The sequence below is a fragment of the Euphorbia lathyris genome, chromosome 1 (assembly GCF_963576675.1).
Source record: "Euphorbia lathyris chromosome 1, ddEupLath1.1, whole genome shotgun sequence".
Classification (NCBI taxonomy): Eukaryota; Viridiplantae; Streptophyta; class Magnoliopsida; order Malpighiales; family Euphorbiaceae; genus Euphorbia; species Euphorbia lathyris.
In genome coordinates, this window is record NC_088910.1 from 40941470 (window position 1) to 40964907 (window position 23438).

A 23438-nucleotide genomic window follows, 5' to 3' on the forward strand; every position below is an offset into this window, starting at 1 on the left:
GCGGTCGTATTAAAATGAAACCCATATGCACTCTCCACCACTTCTCTTTCAACTTTTGCCCATGTTTTAATGGCTTGAGGATTTTTAATATTACAAAATAATAATATTGCAACAAGATATGATGAAATGAAAAAGAAATGATTGATCTTTACATTCAAATGTATGTCATCGATGAAAAATTATAAATTTATGAATTTTAATTTGGATATATAGGTATTACATTGTCTGATTTTAATAGTAGAGTGTTTGTGGGAAGATCTTCCTTGCAATAATAGATTCTCTGCATCTTAATCACAACAAAAAAAACATTAATAGTCAACTTAAAGTTATTAATCTCACAATTAATACTTCCATTATATGGATATCAATGGTCACCTTAACGTCAGTAATATTATAAATAACACTTTCATCATAAGCAGACATCACCTCAAGATTATTAATCTCATTATTAATATATTCATCATCTCAAAATCATCAAGCTCTCTACGATTGATTTCTCCCCTAACAATCTACTATTGTTTTAGGGTACAACAAAATTAATCATTTTCTGGTGTTTAATAATCTTTATATACTTAATATTATTACATAATATAATGCAAATCTCGCAAATGTAGTTAATGAGGATTAGTCCGAGTAGTAAGGAGTTGAATCTCTGCTTGTCAAAATTTGGTTTTTATTGCTAGGTGATTTGTAAATTCCACTTTAAATCATTCGGAGTGGGTATGCCTACCCTTACCTATACTTTTTTGTAAGATGAAATTCTCAAGTATTAAATCAGCTTAATTATTCAATTAAAGTTTGAATTTTAGAGATAAAAATGCAATTGTGATTAAATAAGGATTTTGTCTTTCGAGAGATCTATCAAGTTCGAATCTGAATTAGTTTGAATCGTGGAAAGTGTTAGAAAAATATGGCTTGGAAAAGGTATAAAAAGGCCGGGAAAGATCGAGAAAGAAGCCCAATGGGCTGAGAGGCTGTGAGAGTGAGAGAAGGAAGTGAGCAAAGCAAGCGGAGGCTGGCTGGGTGGGATAAACCAGAAAAGTAGAAGATTAAAGATGCCTCTTCCTCCACTTATAGCGTACAGTTGCCGCAACTGTGTATGTGTTCCACCTCTTAAACGCTTTTTTTACTCATCTCTCCCTTCTCCTTCCCATCATCACCATTTCCTTCTTCTTCTTCGCCGCTCTACTAATTTCTCTTCTTTCCATTTCCCCTACCAACTCCGCTCTCTCTTCACGGGTAACTCGCTTTTGTTCAGGATGGAGGTATGCCTCTTTTTCCTTCTCTCCTCTACTTGCTTTGATCTTGATTGTTTGCCTCGAAAATTAGACGGAATTGATGCCAAGGTAATTTATGTGTGTTCTCTACGAATCTTGAGGGTTATCTGTCTAATTTCGTAATCATTTTCAGCATATTAATGGAATTGGAGTTAGATTTCAAATTTAACACTTGTTTTACAAATGGATCGAATAATTTCCGGAATGTTTAAATAGAGTTATGAAACAACTTCTTCGGCCTATTTGGATTCTGTTGTGCGTGTATTGCTCAGGGAAACTTATGTAAAGTTGTCTATGCATAATATGGTTTTAGTGGGGCTGGCTACTTCACTGATGGTGCCCAAATTTGCTTAATCTCCGAGAGCACCTTGGACCTTTGAAGATAATCAATCGCTTGTAATATAGATGTTATGCATCGGAAAGCTCTCATTTAGGCTCCATGTTTCAGAAGATAGATTCTATGCAGTTTGTGATTTGGGCTGTAAATTGTTGTGGTTATGGAGATGCATTGTGTTATATTATAGTATTATCATAGCAATTGTTTATTTCAGGAAGATGGTGCTTCTTTAACATTGTTGGCACTTTCTTTTAGTTGCATCGTGTTTTTAAACCTAGATTGAGCTTCATTCGGACTAAATCTACACTTCAATATTCTTTTGGCATTTTACAGAAATTCTGGGCTGGAAGTGGCATCAACAAGAACAAAGCAATGGTAAATCATTTGAAGCAGTACGGAGTGATCAGCTCCAAAAAGGTGGAAGAAGTAATGGAAACTATTGATAGGGGTGTTTTTGTACCAGATGGGGCTCCAGCTTACGTTGACAGCCCAATGGCAATAGGTTACAATGCCACCATCTCTGCACCTCATATGCATGCAACATGTCTCCAATTGTTGGAGGAGCATCTAAAACCTGGAATGCATGCTTTGGATGTTGGTTCAGGTGCATTTCCTTTTCATCATTATTATACATTGTTTGACTGTGCAATCCATGTTCATCCGAGGAATATAGCAATTTTGGTGTTCTTTAGTTCTATGTGAAGCTGCAATACTATATGCGGTCAACAACAACTCATAGCTTCTTCTGCGTTTTTCTTTTGTAGGGACTGGGTATTTGACAGCATGCTTTGCTGTAATGGTTGGGCGTGAAGGTCGTGTTATTGGAGTGGAACATATTCCAGAGCTGGTTACTTCTTCAATCAAGAATATTGAAAGAAGTGCAGCAGCTCCATTACTGAAAGAAGGTTCCCTCTCGGTGCATGTTGGTGGTATGCTTTTGACACTTGCAGAATGTGAATAGAACATAGCTTCCTTCCCTGCTTTGCCGGTTTTCAGTCTCAAAATTCATATGAATACATTCATAAATACAGTTACAGTCCCCACCACGTGGGTTCTTTGCATATACATATACAATAGAGAAGTTCTATGGTACTCTTTGAGTATATTCTCCGTTAAACATGAAAAATAAAGTATCATTTTCATTATACCTTAACAAACCCCCTGCACAAATCACATGCAATCATAGTTTCTTTACTTGGCTTCCACATTCATATTTTTTTTAGCTTGTTTGCGGTCTTTTGGTTATGTAATTGACCTATAGCTTGTTAAAAATTTCAATCATATTTTATTAAGAAAGCCACATTTGTTAATGATGGTAGATGGAAGACAAGGTTGGGCAGAATTTGCGCCTTATGATGCCATCCATGTTGGAGCTGCAGCACCAGAAATCCCACCGGCACTTATAGAGCAGTTGAAACCTGGTGGCAGAATGGTGATTCCAGTTGGTAATGTATTCCAGGATCTGAAGGTTGTCGACAAGAATGAGGATGGTTCCATTATTATCTCCAGTGAGACTTCTGTTCGATATGTTCCTTTGACTAGTCGGGATGCCCAACTACGAGGTGATTAAGTTTGGTGATTCCTGATATATGTGCTATTCTCACATCAAGTTTATGGTATGGTAGAGAAGGGAATTAGCAACCACCATCAAACCAAAGATAAGGGAATTAGCAACTTATATGGGGCTCATATGTACCTTTGAAGTCCTTGTACAGTCTGTATAGGAAATAATTACCACAGAGTTGTTCAGTTCGGAGTTCTTCTCTTCTCTGTTTCTTCTGTTTGGGCATTTTGTTACCAAAAAAAAAAAACAAAGGAAATAACTTGTGGCTAATTATACCTCGATTTTAATATATTAGAGGTGGTAATTCCTGACATGGTATAGCTACACAAAGCGATTGATACACACCACTATAACGTAATACCATGGGTCGATCCTCTTCATTTGTTCTAACGTATATTGAACATACACTAACAGAAAATTCATCAAGATGTATATGGCAGTGGAAAATCAAGAGAATGTATGAGCCTACATGCACAGGTACTAGAAAAAATGGTATTAGTAATCAAAGAATAAGGACCACAATAGAAATTAACTTGATATTTATCCATCATTTTAGTTATCTCGACAATTATAAGTGCACTGATTAGATATCAAATCCATTCATAATCTGTAAATGTTCAACAAGCGAAATAAGTAAAAAGAAGAGCAAGTGATGCTGATGCAATCCAATTTGAACCTGAATCCATGTTATTCTCCTTACAGTCTTCATGCAGACATAAAACTAAAAAAAAAAAAAGATCGATGCAGGAGGGACGAGAAAACAATTGCAGTTCAAATTAATAGCTGTATGGAGAAGTAGATGTGATTAACAACTTCAATTCCAGAGTTCCACCAAATGGAAATCTCAACACCAAGGAAATTACAATAGTTATCTCATAATTTATAATGGACTTGTCAACTTCAGCAACAAATTTTAGGAGCATCTGAAGCAATATTCTGAGCAGCTAGCTAACAAAAAATTAATAATATAAGGGAAAAAAAAGGAAAAACTAACAGAGAACTTGTATCTAAATCATATCACATTAAAAGGCGTTGCGCCTTGGTCTTTCCTCAGCAACATTCACTCTGATTGCCCTCCCATCCAGAGTCTGCAAAACACACACACTATTAAACAAAAAGCATTTCACACAATAATTTCTTCCAGATCAAAGATAATCTCTAACAGTATTTTCAATCATTTATTTTTCTATCTATGTCAATTTCCATGCTGAAGTTATAAACTGCAGCTCATCGGTTACTTTCCACATGTAAATGAATAACACCCCACATAGCTTTGGAAAATGAAAATCACATCGTCACTTACCCGTCCATCAAGTGCAGCTATAGCATCATTCAACTCTGTTTCAGTGGACATAGTCACAAAACCAAATCCACGTGATCGGCCACTGTCCCTGTCAAAAACTACCCGAGCATCCACCACCTTACCATGTTCACTAAACACCTGCTCCAATCGAGCATTGTCTATATCCCATGGAAGGTTACCCACATAGATCCTGTGAGCAGCTTCAAATGCACGAGGGGGGCGTTCTGGCCTTGATCCTCTAGGAGATGCCTTGTTTACAGTCAAGAACCTTCCATTTAAGTCCTGTTCAAACACAAACCAATATAAAACAGAACTAATGTGAAGGAAAGTCAAAAGTAAATCGGAGACGAGTACAATAGAGCATGTATTATGAAATGATTGAAAAAGCTAAACTCTTACTTTCTATGCCTATTAAGTGAAGAAATCCCAGAAGCGTATCATGTATTTTAGTCATTCCAATAAGGTGGGATAGAATGGCAAGAAATTCTATTATGCCAAATAAGTGAAAGGACTTATGAACAAGCACTCGTTAGGAGAACATAAGCAGTCAGCAATTAAACATATAGGGCTTAACACAGCCAATTGCTGGAACAATGACGGAGATCTACAAGTAGATGCAAATAGATAATAACATACAAAATCAAACAAGTCTTGACCAATTATCATGTAAATTCTAGGTACTAACCGCTTACGATATTAACAATTATTGACTTCCTCTGACTACTATAAGCTACGGTATATATCTCGATAATAGACATGGCAAAGAAATTCTAAGCAATTAGGAATTGAAATGAAACAGCTTAATTCACATGATACAAAAATACCACCGTTATTGCAGCCAAACCAAAAAGCTACAGACAAGCTGATCAGAGATGCTGCATGTTTTGTAGGGCTCCACTTAGGGTTCATACATACATCCACATATATGGTACCACCACAGTAAAGCTCATTAACTTGGGAGAGATTACAACACATTGTAGGTGAATGATGAAAATTTCCAACATAGCTTTGAACTAATAAGTTAAAAAATATGATATCTTTATGTGAAACTAAGCAATATAACCAGATAAATACATCGACTTTAATTCCTTTACTGAAAGGTTTAGTGCACACATTTAGACATTTTTTACCGAAAAAGTAAGGTTAATTGGAGAATAATTTCGTCCAATATGACATATCCATGAGTCTTTACTTCTTGATTCTATACTAAACAGAAGGACATCTGCAGTGCTACTGACATTCTTTACCAGATGACAAGACCACCAAATTTCCCTGATTTTCAATTTCATGTTTCTGTAAAAGCAAGTTCTACAATGATGAAAGGAAAAGCAAACAAAAACACTTACATAACGGTGAAACCTATCAACAGCCCTCTCTGCCTCTTCGACTGAACTCATTGTCACGAAGCCGAATCCGCGACTTGTATCAGTTTCCCTGTTGTAAATAACCTACAAAGAAAAAAAAAATCCAAAACAGCCGGTGAAACCCACATATCAGCGCCAGTGAAAACATAGAGAAAAATCAAAATCGAACACAGCAATGTTTCACCTCAGCAATTTCAACAGTTCCAGCCTGCTCAAATAACCCAGCCAGCTTCTCACTATCAACATCATAAGGCAAATTTCCGACAAAAATCTTGGCATCCTCAGGTGGGTCTTCAAATCCCTCGTCTGTTTCAATATCCTCAGAACCCGCTTCTTCAGCATCGACTGCTTCAATTGCAGAATCCTCTCCTTCTCCTTCTCCCTCAGCCTCCCAACCAGAGAGTTCAGCTTCTGGTTGATTTTCCCAGGATTCCTCCTCTTCTTCAGATTCGGTTACGGTAGTAATAGTGGTGTCGTTTTCTTCTCCCTGCTGCGCCCAGTCAGAAGTCTGGGCTACTGAGGGGATAAGAGAAGAGAAATGCAAGTTAGGCTTGCGGTAGAATGTTGAGAAGGAAAGAGAGCGAGAGAGGTGGAGCTTAATAGGTTTGGATGGAATTGAAAGGCATTGATAGGAATTTTTGGAAGAGAAGAGTGAAGGAAGGGAAAGAAGGCATGAATCTGCCGTTTGTAGAGGTAAGAGGGAAGAAGTAGCAGTGACAGACATTCCGAGGAAGAAGAGAAGAGAAGAAGAGAAGAGAAGAGAGGGGTTTAGAAGAGGGTTGAGGGAAGAAGAGGATAAGAGAGAGCAGGCGCAACGAGAAGAGGAGAGAAAAGAGGGGAATACAAAGAAAGAGAAAGGGTATGGATTGGTTGGGATATTTCAGATAAAATTACCTGGATGGTCCATATTCGGCCTTCATGGATAATGGGCTTCGTCTGGGCCCATTCTTCTATCCACCTCACGATTTTTATAGCAAAATAACAATAAATATTTTACTTGTTGTTTTATCGAGGGAAAAACCAATACGAGGTTTATTAAGAATCCTTCGAAAAAAAGAAAAAACAAAAATCTCCAACCAGCTAAAAAATTTGAAATAAACAAGCTAGCATTAGAAAAGACTTGACCAGAAATAGCATGAACAGCCTCCAAAAGATATAGCGCCCGGCAATCTTGAATATAAGTTTATCCATAAAGGTGGACAATAAAATCAAGTTACGGATTTTACTAAAGACTATATCACTTGAGGTAGGTTTGTTTGAGCACGTGAGGGGTGATTACAAGGAGGATCCGAAGAATTATTTGAGAAAAGTGCATTATTTGAGAAAAGTACACTAGTTAAAATGAGGAGAGTGATTATAATTTGTAGCAATCAATGATATGGTGACTTTATATTACTTTTAGTTGAAGATGAGGAGAGATGTGACATACTTAGTGGAGTAGTGTTAAGTTTGCTTATTGAATATGATAAAGAAGATTACAGTATTTATATACAAAAAATGACTAAACAATTAGAGTCACAACACTTTTGGTGTGAGTGCCAGATTTGCTTTTTGGTGAAACTGTTTTTCCCGCCAATGGCTTTTATCCTCACAATCAGTAGTACAGTAAGCAATCTTCATGAAGCTTGATAATATTTAATCCAAGACACCTCCCTCAAGCTGAAGATTGTAAATTGAGAAATCCCAATTGCATCATCACAGATTGCAGCTGAGAACCAGGCAGTGCCTTAGTCAAAAAATCTGCCAATTGCTCTTGTGTATGAATATAAGGTGTCTCAATAAATCCTTCCAAATATTGATCACGAACTACATGACAGTCTATGTCGATATGTTTAGTCTTCTCGTGAAATACGGGGTTGGCTGCAATATAAATTGCGGCCTGATTATCACAATGCATTGGTATTGGCAGAGGCACTGTAATTTTGAATTCTTTAAGCAAGTAGCTTAACCACTTCAACTCACATACAGTGGTCACCATTGCTCGATATTCCGCTTCAGCAGAAGAGCGACTGACAGTGTTCTGTTTTTTTGATTTCCAAGAGATCAAAGAGTTTCCCAACAACACGCAATATCCTGTAATTGACCTTCGCGTTTCCTTGCACCTTCCCCAGTCCGCATCACAGTAACCGGTGAGTTTCAAATTACTCTGTGATGCATAAAATAAACCAAGCTGAGCAGTACCTTTTAGATATTTAAGTACGTGAATAGCAGCGTCCATATGCAATTGAGTAGGAGAATTGAGAAATTGACTCAATTGTTGAGTGATAAATGAGATATCGGGTCTAGTAAATCCCAAATATAGCATACGGCCAATAATTCTTCGATATTGCTCCGGATTATCACAAAGAGGCGAAGGGGAATCAAATTGAATGCCGCTGGGTAGTGGGCTGCTAATTGGTTTAGCCTGAAGTAACCCTGCATCAGTAATCATCTCTGAGATGTATTTATGTTGTGATAAAATCAATCCAGCATCAGATCGTGCGATTTCAACACCTAAGAAAAATTTGGCATGTCCCAAATCTTTGATAGTAAACGCCTCATCAAGTGACTGCTTAACCTCAACAATAAGTTCCTCGGATGTGCCTGTAATCAAAGCATCATCAACATATATAACAATTGCAATGAAATCAGTAGAGGTTTGTTTAGTGAACATGCAGTAATCGTGATAGGATTTGTGAAAGCCCAGTTGAAGAAGCTTCCCAGTGAACTCTTTATACCATTGACGTCCTGCTTGTTTAAGTCCGTAAAGCGACTTTGTCAATCTGCAAACCTACCCTGACTTTGCCTTTTTATAACCATCAGGAGGTTCGAGATAAATCTCTTCATCCACATACCCATGTAGATATGCGTTGTTGATATCTACTTGGTGTATTGGCCATCGATGGGCAGCTGCAATGGCGAGAAAAGTTCTAACAGTTGTTGTTTTGGTTACAGGGGAGAAACTCTCAGTGTAATCAATGCCAAATTGCTGCTTGTAACCACGGGCCACCAAACGCGCTTTGAATCGCTCAACTGATCCATCAGCATTGTATTTTACTCGAAAACCCCATCGAGTTGATATTGGTTTCTTTCCAGGTGGCAGAGAAGTTAGATACCAAGTTTGATTATCTTCAAGAGCTGTAAGTTCAGCTTGCATTGCAGCAATCCAAGCTGGATCTTTACTTGCAGCAATGTAAGACTTAGGTTCAGAAACTTTAGTAATTTTAGCAAGGAAAGCATGATGTTTTCGGGAGAAAGTAATATTTGTGTGATCAGCTGTATTGATAAGAGAAGAAGTGACATTATTGATTACAAAATCTTGTAACCAAGTGGGTGTTTTCTTAACTCTAGAGGACTGCCTTGAAGGTTGAATAGGCATATTTGTGAGAGAGGGAGAAGTTGAATTTGAAACAGACTCAGGTTCAAATATTGAAGCAGGGTCAGTTGAAGATAACTGGTGTTGGGGAATTATTGGTGAGAGATTAATGTTGGGATCAGTTTGATCAAAAAATGTTGGGGTATCAACCTTAGAGGTGGTATTAGGTGTGTTTGAAACTCGAAAAATATCAGAATTTTGTATTGGTGAGTTTGTTATAGATGGGGATGTAGGTTTAAGAGAATGAGGTTCAAGTAGATCAGCTGATTGATAAGTTGGGATTGGTAAACATGAAGGTTGTGCAGGGGTATTATTTGAGCGGAAAGGAAATTGATGTTCATAAAATATGACATCTCTGGATACACAAATGGACTGAGTGTCAAAATTGTAAACTCGGAACCCTTTTTATCCAGTGGCAGGACCGAGATAAGCAGCCTTAAAGGAACGATCAGCAAATTTGGTTTTGTGGGGTTTTGTGTTGCTTATGTAGCACAAACAGCCAAAGATCTTGAAATGGGTATAAGTAGGATCTTTGTTGTATAACAAAGAGTGAGGACTCTTCCAATTAAGAACTCTTATAGGTAAACTATTGATAATAGCAACAGCATACATCATTGCGTCTCCCCAAAATCGAATAGGCATATTTGCTTGTTTCATCAAAGCTCTAGCTGTTTGTGTAAGATGTCGGTGTTTCCTCTCCACCACACCGTTCTGTTGGGGCGTGTAAACGCAAGATCTTTCATGAAGAACCCCATGACTGTTAAAAACATGTTGTGTCTCATGGTTCAAAAATTCTGAACCATTATCTGTTCGGATCCTCTTGACGGAAAACTCAAATTGAACCTTAACCATCCGGATAAAATTATCTAACAATTGACCAACTTGAGTTTTAGATGAGAACAAAAATATCCATGAAACTCTAGTAAAATCGTCAACATAAAACGATCACCATTACAAGTCATTTGCTTATACGGTCCCCATACATCAATATGAAGTAAGTCAAAAGCTTGAATTGTTTTAATTGAACTAATAGGAAAGGATAATCTTGTCTGTTTAGCTTTATGACATATGTCACAAGCATCCGCTATAGTTTTTGGAAAGGAAAAAAGCTTGGATAGAATTGTATAAGATGCATGACCCAATCGTTGGTGCCAAAGAGAACAATCTGATTCATAGGCTGCATTAATAGTTGAACCGGTATAGACTGAAAGATCTCCATCATGTGTATGTTTCTTTAGAACCTCTGGCTGAAAAGAAGAATTAGTGAGCAGATAAAGGCCTGCATGAAAAATTCTTGCAGCTAGAGGTTGATCAGTAACCAGGTCCTGCAATAAGCAATGTGTTAGTTGAAATTTGATAGCAACATGTGGATTATCCTTCAAAAGCTTTCCTACTGAGAGTAGATTGAATTGAAACTCAGGAACATAAAGGACTTCTTTGAGTTGTAATGTAGGGCTAAGACTGATAATTCCAATTTTTGTAACTCTTTGAGTTGAACCATCAGGCATATAGACCAATCTTGGAGCAGTTACATTCATCATACAGTTAAAAAGATGTAAATCTTTGCACATATGAGTAGAGGCTCCGGAGTCTATTATCCAATCAAACGTAACAGAAGAAGAATGAGGAAGAGATTGATTACCACAAGCTGGGAATGCAGTAAAATCTGATCCAGAATTGTAATTGCCCTCTGCAGTGCCTTTGCCCTTCATCAATCGTTGAACTTCTTGATTGACCAGCTTCAGAATATCCTTGTCTATAACCTTAGCACTTCGTGCATTTTGAGACATTTTCTCCTCATCACTATCGCCTGTGTCAAAAGGAGAATCGGATTCTCTGCTACAGAAAGCAGATGTTGTGGGAGTAGAGTTCAAAGTTTGTTTTCCCTTGAACCACTCGGGATATCCTCTCAAAAGAAAGCACTCTTCCTTAGTGTGTCTGTTTTTTTTGCAATGAGTGCAATACTTATCAGATTTATCTTTCTCTTTTGTGAATCGTTTTTTCTTTGGATCTGTTCTAGAATCAGTAGGTTTAGACACAGCATTAGCAAATTCAATCAAGGATTCGGCGGTATAACCTCTTTGTTTCTCAACTCTCTGAACCATAGAGTATGCATTATTAATATGAGGAATTGGTTCTATCAACAAAATTTGGCTACACACATGCTCATAATCAGCATTTAATCCAGATAAAAATTTCATAACTCTGTCTTTCTCTTCTAAATCCTGGATTAATCGACGAGATTCTCCGCAAGTACAGTTCAATAAAGGTTGTAAAACATGCATTTCATCCCAAAGCTTCTTTAATTTCATAAAATAAGAAGAGATAGATAAACTGCCCTGTGTAACCTTACTGAGTTCTTGCTTCAGATGAAAAAGTTGCAAACCATTGTTTTCTCCAAAACGTTGTTGAAGCTCCTTCCATAAGGCTCGTGCTGATGCGGCATATAAGAAAGCTTCTGCAATCTCTTTGGACATGGAGTTAATTAACTAGGAAAATACCAGACTATCCATCTCCGACCATCTCTCATACTCCGGTGAAGTCTCCGCCGGTTCCAGATCTTGTAAAATGAAATTAAGTTTGCATTTGGCTCGTAATGCATGAGTCATAGAATGACACCATGGAATGTAGTTGTTACTGCCAGTGAGCAAACTGCTTACAAGAATCAAGCCAAGATTGTCGATTGAATGTAAAGCAGCGAGAGAATTTGAGTTGTTGTTGTTCACCTTTGAATTTGTATCGTTTTTCTCACTGTGATTGTGAGAACGAGAATCGGAATGATCAGAATTCTCCTCTTCATTTTTGTTTCGATCGAGTGTGGGACGTTTGATTCCAGATTCATCATGCGATTTTGTTTTGGATGAATTTCCATCTCCGTCTTCACCGTTATCATCATGAGTACTAAGTGCTGCATGAAGATAGCTGTATTTCGGCATGACTGTTAGGGTTTTTGAGAAAATGAATAAGGATTTCACACAACCAATGCTCTGATACCATAAAGTGAAGAGAGAATTCTGGAAAAATCTAATTGATTCTTATTGAATATGATAAAGAAGATTACAGTATTTATATACAAAAAATGACTAAACAATTAGAGTCACAACACTTTTGGTGTGAGTGCCAGATTTTCTTTTTGGTGAAACTGTTTTTCCCGCCAATGGCTTTTATCCTCTACAATCAGTAGTACAGTAAGCAATCTTCATGAAGCTTGATAATATTTAATCCAAGAGAGTGATTATAATTTGTAGCAATCAATGATATGGCGACCTTATATTACTTTTAGTTGAAGATGAGGAGAGATGTGACATACTTAGTGGAGTAGTGTTAAGTTTGCTAAACCGCCAGAGGGCATTGTCATTAACTCGAGACTTTGTATGTTGTTACCAGTTCCGAATACCGTTTGGGAGAACCTCTCTATGGATTTCGTGTTGGGATTGCGAGGACTCAAAGAGAAATAGATTCTATATTTGTGGTAGTTGACCGATTTTCAAAGATGGCACATTTTCTTCCATATCGAAAGACCAATGAGGCATTGTCCATTGCTAAGCTCTTCTTCTGGGAGGTCGTGAGATTATATGAGGGTACCCAAGAGCATTATATTCGACCGAGATACCAAGTTCCTTAGTCATTTTTAGAGGACCAGTTGGGCGTTGTTCGACACCTCATTGAAGTTTAGTACTACCGCCTATCCTCAAAGCGACGGTCAAAAAGAAGTTGTGAACCAAACCTTAGGATATATTTTGAAAAGAAAGTGCAACGGTAAACCGAAGACGCGATACTTCATAGTAGCTCAAGTAGAATTCACTTACAATGAGACAATTCATTCGGGAACCGGGAAGTGGCCTTTTGAGATGGTATATGCTACATCGTGAGCCCCCCGAGATGAGAGAAGGTTAGTGTTCTCGTACAGAGACTAGCTCATGAAATTAAACAAATGCATGAGGAAGTTAAAGAAGGTTGAGGAGTGGAATGTCAAGTTGAAAGCTAATGTCGATGAGCACCGAATAGATGTACAATTTGAAGTTAGGCATGAAGTAATGATATATTTGAACAAAGAGCGCCTACCTAGTGTCCCGAATAGCAAGCTTCGATCTAAGAGATATCGCTCGTACAAGGTCAAGAAAGTCAATGCAAATGTTTATCATTTAGCACTCCCGAATTAGTGGGAAAGAAATCTACATCATTTAATGTGCGAGATTTGAGTCATTTCAATTAGGATGCATCTCTTGGTTATCCTACTCAAAGCTTGGGGTCCAATTTTTTCCGGGAAGGAGAGAATGATGAGGGTACCACCTCAATGAAGGAGAATAAGAATTAAATGGAACAGGATTCACACTGCGTGTCAGACAGCAACATGTCATGTGGTTCAAAGAGTAGTCGTCGAGAAGAGAGAAAAGTACTCATACGATATGTGATTGGAAAAAGGGAGGTTCTACTTTTTAATTAATTCACACGACGTGTAAATATTTCAACACGTCATGTGGTTTATCGATTTTTCAAACCACACGGCGTGTCGAACACACCACGCCGTGTGGCTGACTTAATCAACAAGTTTTTTCCATTTCTGTTTTTGTCTAAATTATTAGTCTGCCACTACTTATTTATCTTTCTTATTATTATTCTATTTATTAATTTTCCATTAATTTACTTTGTAACCTTTTTAGTCCTAATGCATGCTTTAGATTATGTTAGTTGTGTCTTGGGTTTTCAAGTCTTTTTCTAGTTTAGGACTTAAATAGTATATAAACCTTTGTTTTTTTTTTTTTGTAATAGATAGATCTTTGATCAATACAAAATGACAAAAAGCATCATTAGGTTCCCGATTTTTCATTTTTCGGTTTATTAAACCCTTGATTTTTTATTTGGATGCATTAAGTCGTTGATCATTTATTTTTGGTCTCATTAAGTAATTGATGACCAAAAAAAGTAATTTTGAACATAAAATTTAGTTAACATACTATTATTCAGTGTACTTGCATTCGAAATTTGTATTTTCCACTGTCTTAAAGCAGTTTGAATGTATAATGTGATTATAGAAAAACTGTAAAAACCTTAATTCAAACGGTAAAAAAATATATTTTTTAATAATTTCAAATACAACTGAAGTTAATAAAGTATTTTTAACAGAATTAGATGCTCATAACTTACTAATTTGGTCATAAAAGGCTTATTGAGACCAAAAATAAATAATCAAATGCTTAATGTATCCAAATAAAAATCAAGAGCTTAATGAAAGTATAAGGAAATTAAAACTATTTCTTTCAAGTTAAACTAAAAAAAAAGTATCAACATTTATTAGTGTACGATTATAACTATCACATTATATTATAAATCTTAACCATTAGTTTGATTAACTGCTTTCGATTTCTGTATTATAAATCTTAACCATAAGTTTGATTAACTGCTTTTTTCAAGTCCAATTTTTTGATTTCCGGTTCACGACGCTTTTTCCATTATAATTTTTTGATTTCCAGTTCGGGGCCAAATACAGTTTTTTCTTTTTTCCTCTTTTTTAATATTACTATGACTATGAAATGCAGTCCATTTCTAAAGGTAATCAAAATCAAAGTTTAAGATTATCTTAACGATTGGCTTCTTAAGGCTAATTTTCTCTGAACTTCAAGTCAATAATAAAAAAAAAAGTATTCTTCTACTAATTGATTGAATTTTTCTTTTGTAGATATATAAGTACAAATTTTTCAATATACAAATTCAATATCTCTTAAGTTGCATTCGCCTTCTGCTTTAACAACCAATAATCCATCTACTGCATTGTAACTGAACTCCTTTTTCTCATTGTCTACCATACAACCTTTTGGTTTACTGCTTGAATACGCTCCAAAACGCCCACATCCTCTTCCCTTTATTGTGATTATGCATTCTTCAGACTCCATTTTGCAATTTACATCTTCTACTGCTCCTCCTGAGTTGTACATATCCACCAATCCTATGGGGGCGAAACCTATGTTCTTACCACAAACCTGACACACACAGCATTGAGTTTGAGTTTCGAATCAGATACAGAAAATTCTAAAGATATTGAGAAGTATTTCAGTTTACTGACCCTAATTGGAGAAATGGTATATATTTCACATTGAAGGGTGCCTAAGGACACTTCAATGCTCTCATTCTTCGGTAGCACCGAGAGAGATCCTGCAACATGGAATATTGCAGAGAATTCAGATTTATGATCTAAATCATCCAATGAAGTGAGAAAAATGGAAGTAAAGAGCTCACCTGAATTAAAAGCATAGAATGCAAAATCCCCATTCCAATTTTCACCCGCAACCTCTTCGAGGAATTCAACATCAATTGCCGTTACATGCCCTGAAAGAGATGGTGTAGATTGTGAACTTGGGATTTCTTCTGCCTTTTGCTTCAGAGGCCAACTTCCTGCTCCTTGGCAATTGAAAAGGCCGATCACCCCTGTTAACTTGTTCAAGTTCCATATTTTCAGCAGACTACGAAATGTCAAAATGTAGCAATTAGTGGAACAATATTGTTTCGGTTTATTATATTTGTAGTTCGCGGACAATTAAAGGGGTTGTATGTTCACCTTTTCCCATCCATGACAGGATCCACGAATAAACAATCTCTTGTAGGACGGCCTGCACATTTAGCTCTCAAGATAGACCCATCAGGAAGTACAAGCTTCTTCAGGATTTCGAAATCATGATCTCCTGGCTTGTCACTGTATATATACCAAAACGACTGGTCCTTTACTTGGGGGGAATGCATAATTCATCAAGAGATGCAACAAAGAAGAGAAACATGTTAAATTTAGTTACTTTAGCTAACCTCACATATACTGCACAGCCACCCAATGCTCTTGCTGCGCCATGGAAATCAGCGGTATCATGCTTGCTCTGACAAAAAGGAAAGAAATACTTAAAATTTCTGCAGTCTTAAGCTTCATCTACATAAGATCAACTTGGATGATTTCAAAGATCAGAAAATGATATCATGTAGTTTTCAATAATGATAAGCAGTATGATATATAATTTTTTAATTTTCTTACATGAAACATGTCCCAATCCGGAACTACAATCTCCCCAAGAAGAAGGCTGTTAAAAGTTACAGAGGCGACATGTAGAGTCTGAAGCGTTGGCTCGCTTGGCATGAAATCCTCAGAAGCTCTTGCGACTGCGCTCTTCCTTGAACTGGTAGCAAAAAGTAAAACAATAGTTCATTTAATATTTACAACCAATGCTGCACATATAATGGCTAAAATTTTCTGAGAAATGAAATGAGCAGACAAACCTATAAATTGAGTCTGTGTTGTGACTCATGCAGCAGATTAGGTTGTTGCCTCTGAAGTTTCTTGTGACAGATTGCTCTAGTGCTTGCTGATACTGTCTGGTCAATGTAACACGTCCTCCATACCCAGAACCTAATGTTTCAGTCAAATTCTGAACATCCACCTTCACTCCATCTACATTGCTGCTTGCTAAATAGCTGTGGAGATCATTGTAGAAGTCAAAAATTTTGCTAGGATCAATCACTCCAACTCCAAATTTCTCCAAGCTGTCAGCCACAATGTCTCTCTGATTTCCTACATTACCAGGGGATTGAATCGGATAGACAAGCTTTGGGTTGTACTTTTTCATATTTTCAGCAGATGGGAGGACACCTCCCCAGTATCCAGCTAAAGCATGCCACATATAAACAAGTCTGCATTAATTGAAATTTATGAATCCCACTGTTAGTTTTCCTATATTATCAACTTAAACTTCTTTAAACAGTGATATTCAGATTCACTGTCCATATTTGGAAACTCACTTTAGTCCATATTTCTCTTTGATTTTATCAATAAACTCATGCAGATTAGTGCCGGTATAATCTGAGCTTGAACTCCTGAACTTAACATTTTCTCTGATGTCAACCAGTCTTGATGCAAACCTGTATCAAGCAGTAATCCTATATTAACAAGCTCTGAATCTTTTAAGAGAGAAAAATAACATAAATCATAAAAGAATATAGCATACTACTCACTGTGTCCCTTCAATAGGGGGTTCACCTTCTTTGCGAAATTCATTTATAGTCTCTTGCCATCCATCATCAATTATAAGAAATTTTGGTGAGCACCCACCTTCAGAGAATCTGCGATGCATTTTTATTAGATATACACATTTCTTTTATTGTTTTTTATCCTCAAGAATTAAGCATAAGTAAATGCAATAGTACCTTTGAAGACCCTCTTCAATCCCTTGTGGATTAACTTGAGAATAAAAAGCATCCCAAGTGCACCATCCAAACCAGTCTAAATGTGCAGGAAGCTGCAGATTGGACCACAGATAGTTAGAAGAATATTGGCAGCATAAATTGGCATTTAGCAATCGTCTAAAATTTCAAAAGTTGATGCATTTCACCTTCTTGTTACTAATATGGCAAAAAGTTCCCATGTGCTTCTCTAATATTCTGCATCAATTAAGATGGACCAAGTGAGCAACAAAGATTTAAAGAAAATATGCAGGAAAAGCACATAATTCTGATACATTGACTAAACATACTTGACAGAATCACTGATGAGGTTAAAAGGATTATCCCCTGAATTTATAAATACTGATTGAAACGCTCGAGAGGTCTGGACATTAACATCTCCTATAGAAATACACATAAGAAAACAAACAAACACATGGCGGGCAATACAAATTCATGAGAGTTTAAGACAAAAGTTGAGCTACTGACCACTTTCAACACAGAATTGGAGCTCATTTGCAAGAGTCCCCTGCAAACTGGTGCGAAATGGTCCATCCAACACGGGCAATAAGAGAACATAGACGGGGTTAGTAGCTGATTTCTGAGGAAAAACCTCACAATTCAGGGTAGAGTCGTGAGTTACTTCTAGCAATAGCATTTGAGTTTCCATAGGAATCTCGCTGCCTGATTTCCCCACACGAGGTATCATCCACCAGATTTTGCATCTAAAAAGGCACAAGAACCGGTATACCCTGCAAAACGTAGACTCAAATTTTAATAATCATAGTAAAGAAGACTGAAACTTGACAAAGCCGGAGAAATTGAAGTTACTCGAGAATTCCAATGGTAAATACATGACGGGAACTAGGAGTTGTAGCAGTAGCACCGAGGAAAGCAGAGTCGTCGTTTACTGGAGAAACAACGACGTTATCGGGAACTCCGGTGAACACAATGTTGCCTCTGACCGTGAGGCAGCCGTTGTCGATGGTAGGGGCAGCCATTTGGATTTGAGCTGATGTTTCTGTAAAGTGAATTAGAAAGAATGAAGAAACAAATCATGTAATAAATTGATGAAATTGGGATTTGAAGAAGAGAGAAATGAAGAACTAGAGAGTTCCGAAGAGATGAAGATGTGAGACCAAAATGACGTGGCCATGAGTTGGACTGCTTTTTTCTTTTTTCATATGATTTGACATTCATTGTTTTATGGAAAACCGAAGCAACTTGACTTTTGCTTTGCAGTTGCTTCCAGTTGCGGAAGGCGTTATGTTTTTTCAGAAAAAAAAAAAAAAAAGGTAATTATTTTGAGACGAGGTATAAAAAGTTAGGGTTTGATTGGATGGAGGGTTTAGAGGGGTTAGTAAGGGAAGAGTTAATAAGGGTTGATAGAAACCATTGTTTGGGAGGAGGAAGGGTTAGTAAGGGTTTCTACAAAACTATGTTTGGAACACAAAAAAAATTAGGAGGGTAAGGGTTTAGGGGGGTTTTGAAGGGTTTCTTTTTAACAAATTGCATCCAATTTTGAACTCTCCAATTTGGTGGGTTTGGAAGGGTTAGAAATTAGCCTTCATTCCCATTCCTTCCCTTTCCTTACCTTTCCCTACCCTTCTCTACCCTTCCTTTATTAACCCTTCCCTACCCTTCATCCAATCAAGCCCTTAAGGTTTACGGGGTTTGAACTTATTCTTAGCAAACTTAACTATATTGAAATATTAGATACCATATACATGTTAATATAAATTTAGGGGACACTATTAGATATCGCACATATTCTATTTAAGGGTGGAGCCGGCGGTCGAAATGATTTCTAGACTGGATCCACTTGAATCCAGAAATACATCAGAGGAATTTGAATCTGCATCTTCAATGTCGCAGATCGTGATAAAGTAATGATAAATATTATTTGAAACTGTTTTTGACATAATGACGAGAAATAAACTCCACTCAGAATCGAGACTTTAATCTTTTTCTTCTGGAATGATTTCATAATCTTTCGATAAGTCACATCTATGTGATGATAGACAAAGTTTTTTCATGAAGGAAAACATAATAACACCTATACAGGAAGATAAACCACAACCATCCATATAAGGAGAAAGTCAATCATCACAAAATACTGAGAGAAATACAAAAAAGGAAAAAAAATTAAATAAAAAGTAATTATCAAATCTATCACAATAGTAATAGTAGATCAAAAATTTTATTGGCTTAGTATATCATTTGCCCTCTGAATTTGTCCAAAAAGCTTGATTGACTCTCAAAACTTTCAAACTGTTTTAATAGCTCTCTGAACTTGAATAAAATATTCAGTTAACCCCTTAAACTTCCATAAAATGTAATCAATTAATTACTTATTTGTAAAAAAAGTAAATTGCATACTGTTGCACGTGCCTTAAAATATTATTACACAATTCATAAAATAGATTAAAACATATTAAAAAGGAAATTCTTACTTAACTATAAAAATTTTCTTTGCATACTCTGAAATTTGTCTTTTTATTTTTTTAAGATGCGTTCAACACATCTTCTGCATTTAACTTACTTTTTTACAGTGCAGCGATTAATTAATTACATTTTAGGTAAGGTCGGAGAGCTAACTGGTCATTTTATGCAAGTTCAATGGATTATCAAAACACTTAGAAATTTAAAGGACCAATCAAACTTTTTGGACAAATTTCAGCGCTAAATAATGTATTAAACATTTCACTGCATGATGAAGTATATTGATAGTATAAAGGCTTACAACATCTTTGCGCTCTTGTCCAAAAAACTTGATTGCGCCCTGAACTTTTAAAGTATTCTGATAGACCTCTTAATTTGATAAAATATTCAGTTAACCCCTGAACTTTTCATAAAATGTAATTAATTAATTTTTCGTTGTAAAAAAGTAAGTTAAATGTGGAGGATTTATTCCACGCATCTTAGAATGTTATTACATGATTCAAAAATAGATTAAAAAGAAAGTTATTAATTGTTCAACTATAAAACTTGTTTTCTCTAATATTATAACCGTATACCTCCGATCTTGACCGTCTTACTTTTTTTAAGACGCGTGCAATACATTTTTCGCATTTAACTTATTTTTTCTTTTTAACCGATTGGTTAATTGATTATATTTTACGCAAGTTCAGAAGGTTAACTAAATATTTTATGTAAGTTGAAAAGACTATTAAAACATTTTAAAAGTTTAAAAAACCAATCAAACTTTTTAAACAAGTTCAGAGCAAATGTGGTATTAAGCCTATTATAAAATCAGAGGAAACTATATTTATATTTAGAGCATTTATAGATTATAATAGCACATTAAGATCAAAGTTAGGATAACGTGGTCACGTGGCTTATAATGGAACGTGTAGGAGTTCAGTGCTACATCACGTGACGTATGCTTTTTGCTTATAAAATACAGTACTAGTTTAAGTTTTAATACTTGAAAATCAAAACCCAATGAAGCCGCCGAAGATTATAGAGGTACCCAACCCAAGATTCTCTCATTTTTTCCACAAATATTTTCTTTTCATTCATTCCGCAAAAACCCAGTTCATTGATTTTCTGCTGTCGATCAAAATCAAAATCATTCCTTAAAATCAGTAGCGCAACTGTTGTTTTTGTTTTGATTTTTTATTATTTAGCATTTCAAAGTTGCGATTTTTATTTGATTCGAACTTCTTCTCTTTTTCTTTGAATTAATTGGCTTCGAGTGTTTTAATTTCTCATTTTGATGCCTTCTTTATGTAAAGTTTCTGATTTTCTTTTTCTTTCTTTTGTTTGGATGATGAAGTTGTGTCTCTTAGAATGAATTATAAGAGCAAGCACATGTTTGCAAGAAGGTGAATAGTACCAAGCACAATCAATGTAGGTTGCATGCTGGTATCATTCACTCTCTCGCAAACATGTGTGCTTCCTTTCATACTAACTCCGATTACAATCGAATCATCATTTGGTTGTAATATTCATAGCATCTTGTGTCATTTTATTAATCGGATTTCTATTTGGTATTCTAATATCATATTTCCTTTTTTCCATTTTATATATAAAACTAGTTGAATACCGATCTACTGGATATATGTTATTATTTAGTTAATTCTACGAAATTATATTAATTTTGTAATCTTTCTTATTATTTTTTAATTATGTTATTATCGTATTCTTTGAATTAGTATTATGTTGTACAGTAAAACCTCTATATAGGAATACACTTGGGACCGGACTATTTGTATAACAATTGGAAGGTTATTCCTATATAGAGGTTGGTATAACAAAGACTCTCAGCACTTGGGACCAAACTTTTGTATAACAATTGAGAGGTTATTCTAATATAGTGTATTCCTATATAGAGGTTTTACTGTAATTCTAATGAGTGAATTTTATTATTAAACAACCCCATATATTATATATCAAATAAATATGCCTTTATATATGTATATGGATTCATCAATTTTCTGCATCTCCTTTCATATTAATTAAATTCTGGTTCCAAAGTGACGTAATTTCTCATTTAAAATTAATAACATAATTCGAATCAAATTTTCCTAATGATGTGTTTTGAATAATATCCAATAATTTCCTAAAAAGAAATCCAAGAATACTTAACTAAAAGATCAATTTTCAAGAAATATATTTATGAATTCTAGTTATATATAATGCTAGATCACCAAGGATACTGTCTTAATATAATAATCTATTTCACATGTACATCGGCTGAACTCGATTCTGTGTCAATTCTTCCAATTTACTGTATGGTTTTATCGTGAGATAATATTAAGTTGTATGGGTCTAATTTTAGCTTTGCGGTTAAGGGTAATTTTTTAAAGTCTAACCTGTTATTGGGCAAATTTTTTTGTAGCCTTCAACCCGTTAAAACCGTTTTGGTGTTCACTAAAACATTAAAAGTGTCAAACGTAAAAAGATTAAACATATTTAATTTTCTACTAGTTCAATGATAGTTTTTAAGAAATTATAACATTTTTACATTTTTTATGTTTGGTTTTAAATTTTTTATATTTTTCATAAATTAAAATTAAAATTAGAAATTAAATATATTTGAATAGGAACATACATTTTTAATCATCTCATCTACCTTTAAACATTGTAATAATAGTATATAAAGTTTATATACATTAATATTAAGAGGGTTACAAGGGGCAAAACGACCAGTACTCAAGGGTGGAGCCGGTGGCCAAAGCCCCCGGATCCTGAGGTGGCTCCGCCCCTGGCTATATATACCGATCACCCCTAAAATTGTCACACTTGTTCATTTTTCTATTATCATGGATTATTTTAACTATTTTTTTTTTTAAATCTGTAATAATGGTTGTATATAAAGAAAAGAGAAGGAAAAAGCAGATATAAACATCCAATACAAATTAGAGGGGGAGAGAGACGAAGAAATCATAAAAAAGATAAATCTTCACAAATAATGAAGACAAAACTTACATGTATGAAGATTCGACTGAATTTCTTTATAGCGGAAATAAGCATGAGCAACAACACTTCATTTTTAAACTTCCCTTTGGATTTTCTTTGTAAATGGGTTCTAGGGGATAAAGATGATGAAAGAGAGATGAGAACTCTAATGTTTGTGGGAAAAGAGAAACCGGTTTCCAATGTTATTTTGGAGGGAAACGGGTTAAGGGTAAGAAAGTAATTTCAGTCACAATGCCCCGCTTTTTCATAATGATTAGTTTAAAATGGGTGACATTACAAAGTTTTTTTTTATATAAAAATGAAAGTTGTACACCAAAATATAAAAAGTAATAAAAATTTTACACTTAATATGTAATTTACCTTCTATAAAACTATAAAATTTGCCAAAAGCAATTATATTTAGTATATCCATTCAAGGAATGACTAACTACTATCAAATAAATTTGAAATAGAGAAAGATTTATAAAGTTAAATAAGATTATTTGAAGGCTTTATAGAGAAAAACCTTGGTATTAAACCAAACCTTTTGCTATATATACAATTGACATTTGAATTTGACTGAAAATTGAGGCATTTCTTCCTCAAGAGTAGCTATAATTAGGCAAGCGATAAGGA

The 23438-nt window shown here is 35.5% G+C and overlaps 3 protein-coding genes across 4 annotated transcripts; 1 reads left to right on the forward strand and 2 right to left on the reverse strand.

The window, feature by feature from the left end:
* Positions 1-1013: 1013 nt before the first annotated feature.
* LOC136229472 (protein-L-isoaspartate O-methyltransferase 1-like) lies at positions 1014-3489 on the forward strand. 2 transcript variants are annotated; one of them, XM_066018306.1, is made up of 4 exons: positions 1014-1346; positions 1948-2218; positions 2379-2543; positions 2934-3489. In XM_066018306.1, the coding sequence occupies exons 1-4, from the start codon at positions 1056-1058 to the stop codon at positions 3182-3184; spliced, it is 978 nt and encodes a 325-aa protein (XP_065874378.1). In that variant the 5' UTR covers positions 1014-1055; the 3' UTR covers positions 3185-3489. The 2 variants fall into 2 exon arrangements, with proteins under 2 accessions (XP_065874378.1, XP_065874386.1); XM_066018314.1 differs by having other exon boundaries at positions 1016-1265.
* A 440-nt stretch (positions 3490-3929) lies between these two features.
* On the reverse strand, positions 3930-6694 carry LOC136229486 (28 kDa ribonucleoprotein, chloroplastic-like). The gene is made up of 4 exons (XM_066018323.1): positions 6030-6694; positions 5828-5929; positions 4482-4763; positions 3930-4266 (listed from the first exon to the last, which is right to left on the reverse strand). The coding sequence occupies exons 1-4, from the start codon at positions 6567-6569 to the stop codon at positions 4201-4203; spliced, it is 990 nt and encodes a 329-aa protein (XP_065874395.1). The 5' UTR covers positions 6570-6694; the 3' UTR covers positions 3930-4200.
* An 8138-nt stretch (positions 6695-14832) lies between these two features.
* On the reverse strand, positions 14833-18539 carry LOC136229491 (probable galactinol--sucrose galactosyltransferase 2). Its single transcript, XM_066018329.1, has 14 exons — positions 18231-18539; positions 17889-18151; positions 17711-17801; positions 17570-17618; positions 17385-17476; positions 17193-17300; positions 16980-17099; positions 16461-16871; positions 16219-16360; positions 15999-16066; positions 15757-15891; positions 15438-15661; positions 15265-15353; positions 14833-15181 (listed from the first exon to the last, which is right to left on the reverse strand). The coding sequence occupies exons 1-14, from the start codon at positions 18398-18400 to the stop codon at positions 14900-14902; spliced, it is 2244 nt and encodes a 747-aa protein (XP_065874401.1). The 5' UTR covers positions 18401-18539; the 3' UTR covers positions 14833-14899.
* Positions 18540-23438: the final 4899 nt, after the last annotated feature.

Excerpts from the sequence above, each read along its gene's own strand:
- LOC136229472 (XM_066018306.1), top strand. The coding sequence starts at position 1,056 with ATGCCTCTTCCTCCACTTATAGCGTACAGTTGCCGCAACTGTGTATGT. Across the intron at positions 2,219-2,378 it reads TGCTTTGGATGTTGGTTCAG|GGACTGGGTATTTGACAGCA; the intron begins GTGCATTTCCTT and ends TTTCTTTTGTAG. Across the intron at positions 2,544-2,933 it reads CCTCTCGGTGCATGTTGGTG|ATGGAAGACAAGGTTGGGCA; the intron begins GTATGCTTTTGA and ends TAATGATGGTAG.
- LOC136229486 (XM_066018323.1), bottom strand. The coding sequence starts at position 6,569 with ATGTCTGTCACTGCTACTTCTTCCCTCTTACCTCTACAAACGGCAGAT. Across the intron at positions 5,930-6,029 it reads GAACTGTTGAAATTGCTGAG|GTTATTTACAACAGGGAAAC; the intron begins GTGAAACATTGC and ends TTTTCTTTGTAG. Across the intron at positions 4,764-5,827 it reads TTGATAGGTTTCACCGTTAT|GACTTAAATGGAAGGTTCTT; the intron begins GTAAGTGTTTTT and ends GTGTTTGAACAG.
- LOC136229491 (XM_066018329.1), bottom strand. The coding sequence starts at position 18,400 with ATGGCTGCCCCTACCATCGACAACGGCTGCCTCACGGTCAGAGGCAAC. Across the intron at positions 17,100-17,192 it reads CCCCCTATTGAAGGGACACA|GTTTGCATCAAGACTGGTTG; the intron begins GTGAGTAGTATG and ends TGCTTGATACAG. Across the intron at positions 16,872-16,979 it reads AAAGAGAAATATGGACTAAA|ACTTGTTTATATGTGGCATG; the intron begins GTGAGTTTCCAA and ends CAATTAATGCAG.